Source organism: Lupinus angustifolius, chromosome LG04 (genome assembly GCF_001865875.1).
Source record: "Lupinus angustifolius cultivar Tanjil chromosome LG04, LupAngTanjil_v1.0, whole genome shotgun sequence".
Classification (NCBI taxonomy): Eukaryota; Viridiplantae; Streptophyta; class Magnoliopsida; order Fabales; family Fabaceae; genus Lupinus; species Lupinus angustifolius.
This window is the reverse complement of record NC_032012.1, coordinates 11,800,696-11,811,613: the sequence shown is the minus strand read 5'-3', so window position 1 is coordinate 11,811,613 and position 10,918 is coordinate 11,800,696. Positions and strand designations below refer to the sequence as shown.

The following is a 10,918-nucleotide window of genomic DNA, read 5'->3' as shown; positions in this document are numbered from 1 at the left end:
GTGTTGTGAAGATGATTTTGAAGCTCTCTATATGTGTCCTTTTATAGGCAAGCAAAATCTTGGTATCTTGGATATGAAGCATTGGATGCTTGGAAACAAAGCCACAAAAGTGACATAAAATGCCCTTAAAGAGAGCCATAAAATTGTCATAAAATTCTTTTAATGCATAGAAATGATGAGAGACATCTAACAGTTTTCAATAAACACTCACTTATTTAAATGTCACATCATACCAACTTACCATCACACCACATTGACTCTCGAATAGCAGGTACTTTCCGATCCATAACGTCACCGACCGGTGCTTAGTGTTAGTGCCTCTATCGCCATAGGTATGTTGTGAAGAGCAAACAGAAAAATGCTTACCTTTCTTACTTCTTAGTTTCTTTTCACTTAGTATGTTTATAAAGAGAAGAGGATGTGTGAGAGTATTAATAGAGAAGATAAATAAATGGCTTACCTTTATTTCAAGAAGTTATCATATTTTATGTATTTTTTATTAATTTATACACGTATTCATGAACGTATCGTATCCTACATTTTAGAAAAAATGCGTGTCGACGTATCGGATACACGTATTCGTATCTTTGCTTCATAGATATTATCTATAATTCATTTATATTATTTATATTTAAAAGCATAGTTAAATATAAATGGTGAATAACACACTGGTAATATAAAAAATTCTTACATTATCAGTACATATTTTTTTATGGAAGTAATTCATTTACTCCAAGAGTAAGTTTTTTAGGAAAATTTTAAACTTATTTTATATATTAGCCATCAATTCTAGAAAAATCTAATGGTTTAAATTAGAGAAGATGTAAACCATTAGATGTCCCTAGAATTGATGGCTAGGACGAGGAGTACTCTTTATTAGCTATTCCAATTTTTATGTTCCATTATGTCTCAATCTAATAAAAAGTTGTCAACTACTTGAAAAAATCTACACAATGTTAGTGTAAAAATTTATACATACTCGTTGCATTATTCATCATTCATTTGCATTGTTATTTTTTGTAGACTCAATAATGATTAAATATCAACGATAAATAATATAATGAAAATGTATAAAACTAGCAACACACATAATATTCTTCATGTAAGGACTGTTTCCATGATTCCATGACTAGAATTTTGTATGAAGTGATGGACACAATTATTGTCTATTTTATGATTTATTGATCTGTTTGGACTTGGGTTTTGACATCCTATGAGATGATAAGCTTATAAGACCAAAACCTTAACTAATCCTTTGCTTCATATAATGATCGTGATTTTTTAGAGTTATAGTTACATAATTCAATCTTCATTAACCACGTACCCAAGTCAATTATATATCTTTATGGCATGTTTGTGAGTTGAGTTTTAATGAAGGAAAATGAAAGACTTGCGAGCCATTGGTGAGATGACTTCAAAGTCTCCTTTCCTCTAAAACTCAACTCGCAAACAAACCCTTAAGAGATAATGGCAAAGAGCATAAGTACAATGATACAAGTAAAGTAGAGAATCCCCTAGAGACCAACACGAATGGTGAAAAGAGCAAGCAAACAAAAAGGCTGAAACAGTTCCATATTTCCGGCTAATCAGACTCTACTGACATTGTATTGATGGTTGTTGGCACCATTAGGGAGCAATGCCATTCATGACATTGCTACTTTGGCCAAGTTATTAGTAGCTTACCACCTCCAACTATGCAGGTACGTAATACCGGTATGGTAGGGGAATATTCAGTATGGTTCCTATAGCTCTCTACACAGTGGTTTCTAGTGCTAGTTCTTCTAGGATTTTTTTTGTATTGTTAAGGATACTCACCTTCTTAGGTAAGGAATTAGTCACTTTCGGTATTCGTGGCTGCCCCTCTTAATATTCATGAATCAATTATCAATTATCCTTCTCTTATTTTACTCAAATTGTAGCTAAAAATCTGGTTCGTTCATTAAAAGAACCACGAACGGCTACGAGAGAACCAATTCACGGTTATCTATCAAAATGAGATAATTGTGTTTCAATGGGTTGTATATATCTATTAAGAAGATTTTTATGAGGGTAATATAAAAAAATGTGGCTCATTGCACGAAGCTTGTGTATAGTGGGGTCTGAGAGGGAAGATATATACAACTTTACATCTTTAAGTAATAAGGAGATTATTTTCAGGATTCAAACTACTAATTCCTTAATTCACTATTTGACAAATAACAGACTATAGTTGTTTGAATCTCGAGGTATAATAAAGGTATCCTAAACGAGGATTGATGTATGAGAACATAGGTTATATTGATATAACATGAACTAATAGCCTCTAGGGTGTGTGATTGTCTCTCCCAACAATTTTCGTGCACAAGAATCGAGTTTTTAGCTTTTGCTGGTAACATTATGGATTCACCTACCCATACTATATACTCATACGGTTTCAACTTTTCAGTTTCATTTCATGTACATTTTTTTAATCTTTTCAACATAATTAGATACTGTCTTTTCCATTTTGATTTTTCTACTGTTGAATAAATCCTCCTGAATTTCCTACCACTTTCTCTCCTTTCTCACTTTATATTTCTTTATTCCATTCTTTTGTTTTATAGTGCACTTTTTTCAAGGTTAATACCATATTACCATGTCCAAGTTCATTTCATCATATGGAACTATGAAATCAAAGTTTTGTTGAGAGTCAATAACACTTAACATATGAGTGAGTGATGATGTCTCGACAGTGTAAACAACAGTTAAATGTTACTCGGTCTATATATATTAAATCCTTATCTTTAACGAATTTGTAATTTTGAGAATATCTCGCAACTAATACATAAAATAGTCTTTTGCTTCATAAATTGGCTATGGCTTTGTTAAAGAATTTGTGTTCAATGCACTTCTCAAAACTAACCATTTCAAATTTTCTTTGACAAATGCTACGGTAGGGTATAATCATGTCTTAGTAGTTTGCACAAATGCAGACCGGTAGAACGCCTGTAAGGAGAGTAAATCAAATAGATGTTAGTTCAATTCTTAGAGAAGAAGGGAGACCAAGAAAAACCATAGGCGAAATGATAAAAAACACATAGAGATTAATGTTTTGTCGATGAAAATGATTTCTAATAAAATATTATGGCGTCGTTCGATAAAGGTTTGTGCACTGTTGTTGCTTGACAAATGCTATCCCTTGTCCAGGAAAAGTATAACAGGAAGCAACATACTGAGTTTCTTTATTATGCTTTCAATCTTTCATTCCACCTGTTTTTTTGTTGATTCAAGAATCAGTGTATAAGAGTTTCAAATCATGTTAGGTAAATGTAAAAAATGTCAACATGGTTCTGTAGCTTGATTCCCAAGCTTTAAAAGAACATTGTACCTTATGAGAATTTAGTTCTAGTTCAACCTTACCCTGCTTCTATACTCTATAATCCATATACTAATCTAGTATAGAAGACATTACTAATATGGGTTCTGAGAATGGAGAAGAACGGCAGCATGAGAGTCGTGTAACCGAAAATCGGAGCAACAATGAGGACTTAACTGCAGTCAACACAAAGGGTGGAAATAGCAAGGGAAAAGAAAAGACTGAAACAGTTTCATATTATAGGTTGTTCTCATTTGCAGACTCCACTGACATTGTGTTAATGATTGTTGGTTCCATTGGAGCTATTGGAAATGGAATAGGAATGCCAATCATGGCAATACTCTTTGGTCAAGTTATTAATAGCTTTGGTACTAACCAGTCTACCAGATCCAATGTTGTCAGTGATGTTTCCAAGGTAAAATATCCATAACAAAAAAAGTTCCCTATTTTCAAAACAACTCTTATATAAGAGAGTAGGGTTTGTTTTCATTTTTCTCAAGTTTATTTTACGTCTCTTTAGAGGTTAAGTTTCGGCGCAATGATAAAGTTGTTTACCTTGTGACTTGAGGTTATGAGTTCAAAGCCCAAAACACAACTTTACATGTAAGGGTATGACTATGTACATCTATCCTCTACAGACTTTTACTAGTTGAGAGTCTCGTACATTATGCCGCTTTTTACCTCTGGAAGTTCATAAACTATAACCGCGAGAGATTCAATAAAGAGATTGTGAGCTTAATAGAGATATCTAAACAATCTAAAAGTCTTGCTCTTTATGAGCTTAATAGAGATATCTAAATTTGACTTTAGTTTATGACATTTATGAAGTGACAAAGTCCTGATATCATATCTAGAATTGTAATTTAAATACTAGAGTGTGAAATTCTAAAGTTCTGATGTTATGGTTTGGACTTTGGTTTTTTCTAGAAAAAAGTTATGGCAAAGTTTGGTTCTAAGAATATCATAACTTGGTTACTTGTTAACATTGCAGATCTGTCTCAAACTTGTATACTTGGGAATAGGCATTGGTGTGGCAGCATTCCTACGTAAGTATAGTATGTTAGATATATAGAACTATTCATGAACTTATACCAAATAGTTTTAAGTTTATCAAAGAGATCATTCATGATATAATGTTAGAACTTCTTTAACCAAACAATCTAAAATCTGCCCTTGTTACTTTGTCTCTTTGTCATGTGTATTCACCTACCAACTTCAACTTTCCTTAGTGTGATATCGTAAATCAGGGTCAAGATCCTCTCCAGTACCGGAGAGGGAAGTGTATAAAAAAACAAAAGGAAAAAATAGCACGATGTAACACTTTTTGCCATTTAGTTGCAATGTGATTATACTTTTATCTTTGCAAAAGGAAAAACAATAACTTGTCTCTTCAGTACTGGAGACGATTCTTTACCCTCAAATCACAAGAGTTTTTGAGACATGAAAAAACGAAAGACCCTTGGTGCCGAAAATATTTTCATTTTTTTTTCCAGAGGTTGCTTGTTGGATGGCCACAGGGGAAATACAGGCTGCAAGAATAAGAGGGTTGTATTTGAAGACTATACTAAGACAAGACATTAGTTTCTTTGATATGGAAACTAACACTGGAGAGGTGATAGGGAGAATGTCAGGTGACACAGTTCTCATACAAGAAGCCATGGGTGAGAAGGTATTACGCTACTACTAGTCTACTACTACTATATATAATCTATCGTCTAAGGCATACGAGGATTCTTTCGCCATTTCAGGTGTTAATTTACCCACTAAAATATTGCCCGCCTCTACCCAAGATCCCAGGATCACAGTTCCATTTTTGTCTAAATTTCGGAGCAATGGGCTTCTAGGTGTGGAATTTCACTAGCGATTCTTTTCGGATAATGACTTGTCACATGAGTTAACTTCATATTTCCACATGTGAAAAGAAGTATAAATATCTTCATAGACCAAACGCTCAACAGTTACATATACTAAAGAGTTGAATGCGAATTAGGAGTTGTTGCTGCTTTCTCAAAGTTGCCATTTACTAACAAATTGCTTGTTTAAACAGGTTGGAAAATTTATGCAGCTAATATCAACATTCATTGGTGGGTTTGTGATAGCATTTGTGAAAGGGTGGCTTCTTACTGTTGTCATGTTGTCCATTATTCCACTTCTTATAGTGTCGGGTGCTTCTATGGCCATCCTCATAGGAAGGATGGCATCAAAAGGTCAAAGAGCTTATGCAAAAGCTGCAAATGTAGCTGAACAGACAATTGGATCAATAAGAACTGTATGCTGTTGTTAAACTTGAATACCTTGTTGATGCTTATCCCTAATGGTGCTACGAATATTCGTTGTTTTAATTAGATGTGTTTATCTTAAGGTTGCGTCCTTTACCGGGGGAAAACAAGCAGTCTCTAGTTACAACACATTTCTTGGATATGCTTGCAAAGCAGGAGTTTATGAAGGTTTTGTATCCGGAATGGGTCTTGGCATGGTTATGTTCCTTATATTTTTCGGTTATGGTTTAGCTGTATGGTTGGGTGCAAAGATGATAATGGAAAAAGGATATAACGGGGGTACGGTGATCAATATCATAGTTGCTGTGATAACTGCCTCAAAGTAAGTAAACTGTAGTTTGTATTTCATGTTCTAATGAAGCACATAACCTCCTTGCTTTTTTGTAAAAATCGTGCGAGTTTATGACCATACACGAATATAGAAATAAAAGAGATGCATATCATACTCAGCTTATTTACATAAAATTTCACATGGATATACATATCTTAGGTCTCTTGGCCAGGCATCCCCTTCCATGAATGCTTTTGCGGCGGGTCAAGCAGCGGCTTATAAAATGTTTCAGACAATTGAGAGGAAACCAGATATAGATTCTTATGACCCAAATGGTAAAACAATAGAGGATATTCATGGTGAAATAGAGTTAAGGGATGTTTATTTCAGTTATCCAGCTAGACCCGAGGAGCTGATATTCAACGGATTCTCTCTTCATATAACTAGTGGTTCCACTACAGCATTAGTAGGAGAAAGTGGAAGTGGAAAATCAACAGTCATCAGTTTGATAGAAAGATTCTATGATCCACACGAAGGTGAAGTTCTTATCGATGGCGTTAACGTGAAAGAATTTCAGATTAGATGGATCAGGGGGAAAATTGGCCTTGTTAGCCAAGAGCCAGTGCTGTTTGCGTCTAGCATTAAGGATAACATTGCATATGGAAAAGAGGGTGCAACAGTTGAAGAGATAAGAGCTGCAGCCAAACTTGCCAATGCAGCGAAATTCATTGATAAATTGCCACAGGTCATTATTTCTACAATTTTGATTCAGGATCTTTCGACCTGTTTTAATGTAACCTTAAGCTTTTTACTTTTTGCATTCAGGGAATGGACACAATGGTTGGTGAGCATGGAACTCAGTTATCGGGTGGACAGAAGCAGCGTATTGCCATTGCTAGAGCGATCCTGAAAGATCCAAGAATTCTACTTCTAGATGAAGCGACAAGTGCACTTGACGCAGAATCTGAAAGGTTAGTGCAAGAAGCTCTTGACAGGATCATGGGCAACAGAACCACTGTTGTTGTAGCACATCGCTTGAGCACGGTGAGGAATGCTGATATGATAGCCGTAATCCATAGAGGGAGAATGGTTGAAAAAGGTATGAAACAAGTGGGGCTAAAGCATTGATTCTTTCATTTAGTCAATTGTAGATGATAAGTGGTTACCTTGTTGGATCAAGCACTAATCACTAGGCCAAAAGTTATAGCTATTTGCAAGGATGTAGCTTCATTTCTTAAAACTCATGAACACTATATATAGCTTTCTAATAGAAACACAAACCAACTTTAGTCACATGGCTTTCTCACCGAAATCACCGATTCCGTATTTCTATCTTAAATTTTAACTGTTATCTACATATCACATATAAGTTGAAATGAATAATAATCAGTTGAGAGATGATTAACTCTTTGGTTCTGAAAACATTCATGATTTATGTGTCTACTTTTGATAGAACAAAAAGAAAGAATTTCTCATGCTATCAAGAATTTTTATCTTTCTGGAAAAATAGAGATCCTAGAACTTACCCTGTATAAACTGAAATCAAATTATCACACTTGTGTTTCTATGCATCTCACTATAACTTGTGTTTATCAACCAGGAACACACATAGAATTACTCAAGGATCCGGAGGGAGCATACTCACAACTTATATGCTTACAAGAAACAAAGAAGGAATCAAAAGAAAGTACGGGCCGCCAAGACAAGGGTGAAATTACCGAAATGAGGTTATTTCGAAGATCGGGATCATCTGCAGGGAATAGTAGCCGCCACTCATTTTCAAATTCATCTGGTTTACCAACTGGAGTTAACATGTCTGATCCTGAACTTGAACATTCACAAACCAAAGAACAATCACCAAAGGTTCCACTCAAGCGCCTTGTTTCCCTCAACAAACCAGAGATTCCAATGCTTTTGATTGGATGTGTAGCTGCAATAGTGAATGGTGCTGTATTTCCGGTATTTGGTTTATTGATTTCTGTTGCTATCAAAATATTTTATGAACCTTTTCCTGAGCTGAAAAAGGATTCCAAGTTTTGGTCAATAATGTTTGTGATAGTTGGACTTGCATCTTTAGTGGCAAATCCTGCCCGGGCGTACTTTTTCTCTGTGGCCGGAAACAAGTTAATCCAACGTATCAGGCTAATTTGTTTTGAGAAGGTTGTTAGCATGGAGGTTGGTTGGTTTGATGAACCGGAGAACTCAAGTGGTGCAATTGGTGCAAGGCTCTCAGCAGATGCTGCATCTGTCCGTGCCCTTGTTGGTGACGCACTAGGACTAATGGTTGAAAATATAGCAACAGCATTGGTAGGTTTGATAATTGCGTTCAATGCGAGCTGGCAGTTGGCGCTTATTATTACTTTCATGATTCCTTTGATTGGAGCCAATGCATATATTCAAATGAAATTCATGAACGGATTCAGCGCCGATGCAAAGGTGAACAAGTAACTGCATACTTTAGATTTTGCAACAACGTCGCATAAGTAATTGCATAAATTTTCCATATAAAAATATATTTTTTGTGCAAGTGATTATTGAGATGCCTTGTATTCTAAGGTGGAGTAGATGCACTGCATGCATATGATATAGAGATGTTGTTTGCGGTTTCAAATCTAGTTGTACGAGCAACGGAGTTATTTTGTGTAGCTATACAATGCTGCATAAGTAAAAGCATATTTTAGATTTTGCATCAAATTCTAAGTATTATATACAATTTGATGCAGATGATATATGAGGAAGCAAGCCAAGTTGCTAATGATGCAGTTGGAAGCATAAGAACAGTAGCTTCTTTTTGTGCTGAAAAGAAGATTATGGAACTATACAGAGAGAAATGTGAAGGCCCCAAGAAAACAGGAATTCGACAAGGCTTGATCAGCGGAATAGGATTTGGAGCTTCATATTGCATACTATTTTGTGTCAATGCAACATGTTTCTATGCCGGAGCCAGATTTGTACACTCTGGCAAGGCAACATTCTCAGATGTTTTCCGGGTACTAACTCGCTGATGCTTGACCAAAATTTGTTGTCAACTTGTTAAGTGGGTACAAAAATATTTACATTTCAAGACTAAAAAGTTTTCTTCTTTGCAGGTTATCTTAGCTTTAACTTTTACAGCTAATGGAATTTCGCAATCAAGTTCTTTAGCGCCCGATTCTAGCAAAGCCAAGTCAGCTATACAGTCAATATTTAGAATAATTGATCGGAAATCAAAGATAGATCCAAGTGATGAGTCTGGTACAACATTAAATAACATTAAAGGAGAAATTCAGCTTCATCATATAAGCTTTAAGTATGCATCTAGGCCAGATATACCGATTTTTCGAGACCTTAGCTTGACTATCCATTCTGGCAAGGTAAAGTTTCAAGTATATTTCTCTTAAACTCTATTTAATGTCACCAAGTAACTGAAATGCATGTTGCAAAATTAGTGTTCACAATCAAACTTTGTTGTTCTAGACATTGGCCCTTGTTGGTGAAAGTGGAAGTGGAAAATCCACAGTGATTTCGTTGTTACAAAGATTTTATGACCCAGATTCCGGTCAGATTACACTTGATGGAGTGGAAATTCAGAATTTACAGGTAAAGTGGTTAAGGCAACAGATGGGGCTTGTAAGCCAAGAGCCAGTGTTGTTCAATGACACCATTCATGCTAATATTGCCTATGGAAAAGAAGGAAATGCAACTGAAGCAGAAATCATAGCTGCAGCAGAACTAGCCAATGCCCATAGGTTTATTAGTTCATTACAACAGGTAAAAACAATGATAAGCATTTTTTCTGTTTAATGTCACCATGCAACTTTTACATCTACACAATTTTCAACAAGATTATGATTAGTCATATCTTGATTTTTCTGAGAGTGGCGCAACGGCTAGATAGATTTCCTTGTGACCTGGAAACAGTCTCTTCGCATGTGATAGTAAGATTGTATACATATACCCTCTTCAAACCCTACTAGGTATGAGTCTCGTGCAATGTGTCTCCCTTTTATATGTGCGAAGAGTGAGCATCAACTTAACATAAGGGTGACCATCAGCGCAACGGTGAGGTTCTCTGCTTTATGACCTGAAAGTAATGAATTTAAATCTTAGAAATAATTTCTCCTCTCGCGAGGGTAAGATTGCATACATATATATTCCCCAGAGCCAACTAGGTTACAACCTTGCACACTAGGCCACCTTTTTTATACAATAACAACCTAACCTTTATCTCACTAGGTGAGATCGGCTATATGGATCGAACGACACTATAATGCTCTATCATAAATCATGTTCATCGACAAAACATCCATCTCTAAGTCTGAATCATTTCGCCTACGACTTTTCTTGATCTCCCTCTTCCTCTAAGAATTTTGCCACCTATACATGAAATGAGGGAGTGTGCACTAATCAACTATTATGCACCAATCATTATTCTTTTTTGGCCCTATATCTTTCATTATTATCTTTCATTGCAGGGTTATGATACTATAGTTGGAGAGAGAGGAATCCAATTATCTGGTGGACAAAAACAAAGGGTAGCCATTGCACGTGCTATTATTAAAACTCCAAAGATATTACTCTTAGATGAAGCCACAAGTGCATTAGATGCAGAATCAGAAAGGGTTGTTCAAGATGCATTAGATAGAGTTATGGTGAATAGAACCACTGTGATTGTGGCACATCGTTTATCTACTATAAAAAATGCTCATGTTATAGCAGTGGTGAAAAATGGAGCTATTGTGGAGAAAGGAAACCATGAAACACTCATTCATATCAATGATGGATTTTATGCTTCATTGGTCCAACTTCATGAAAGTGGTTCAACAATATGATAGCCACTCTTGGATTATTTGTTTCCCTTCTTTATTTTCATCTTATCAAATGTGTAATTGTTGGACCGCGATTTCGATCGGAGAGCTTCCAACCACCAAAACCTTGAGACAATGATTATATGAGCATTTTCCATTTATAAATTCTTTCAATCATTCTCTATATGCAATATAAGACTTTACATTTGATTAAATGGAACAGTAATAATCAATTGATGGGATGTTG

At 35.5% G+C, this 10,918-nt stretch overlaps 1 protein-coding gene across 1 annotated transcript; it reads left to right on the top strand.

Moving 5' to 3' along the window:
- LOC109345869 (ABC transporter B family member 11-like) lies at window positions 3,307-10,697 on the top strand. The gene is made up of 12 exons (XM_019585118.1): window positions 3,307-3,749; window positions 4,326-4,380; window positions 4,828-5,003; window positions 5,382-5,603; window positions 5,697-5,935; window positions 6,104-6,629; window positions 6,710-6,983; window positions 7,485-8,320; window positions 8,608-8,874; window positions 8,974-9,237; window positions 9,341-9,634; window positions 10,339-10,697. Exons 1-12 carry the CDS (start codon window positions 3,435-3,437, stop codon window positions 10,693-10,695), a joined length of 3,825 nt encoding a protein of 1,274 aa, XP_019440663.1. The 5' UTR covers window positions 3,307-3,434; the 3' UTR covers window positions 10,696-10,697.

What these genes read in the sequence shown, in the direction of transcription:
- LOC109345869 (XM_019585118.1), top strand. Translation starts at nt 3,435, where the DNA reads ATGGGTTCTGAGAATGGAGAAGAACGGCAGCATGAGAGTCGTGTAACC. An exon ending in GCTGTGATAACTGCCTCAAA is followed by an intron (nt 5,936 to 6,103) that starts GTAAGTAAACTG and finishes TACATATCTTAG; the next exon opens with GTCTCTTGGCCAGGCATCCC. An exon ending in TGACTATCCATTCTGGCAAG is followed by an intron (nt 9,238 to 9,340) that starts GTAAAGTTTCAA and finishes TTGTTGTTCTAG; the next exon opens with ACATTGGCCCTTGTTGGTGA.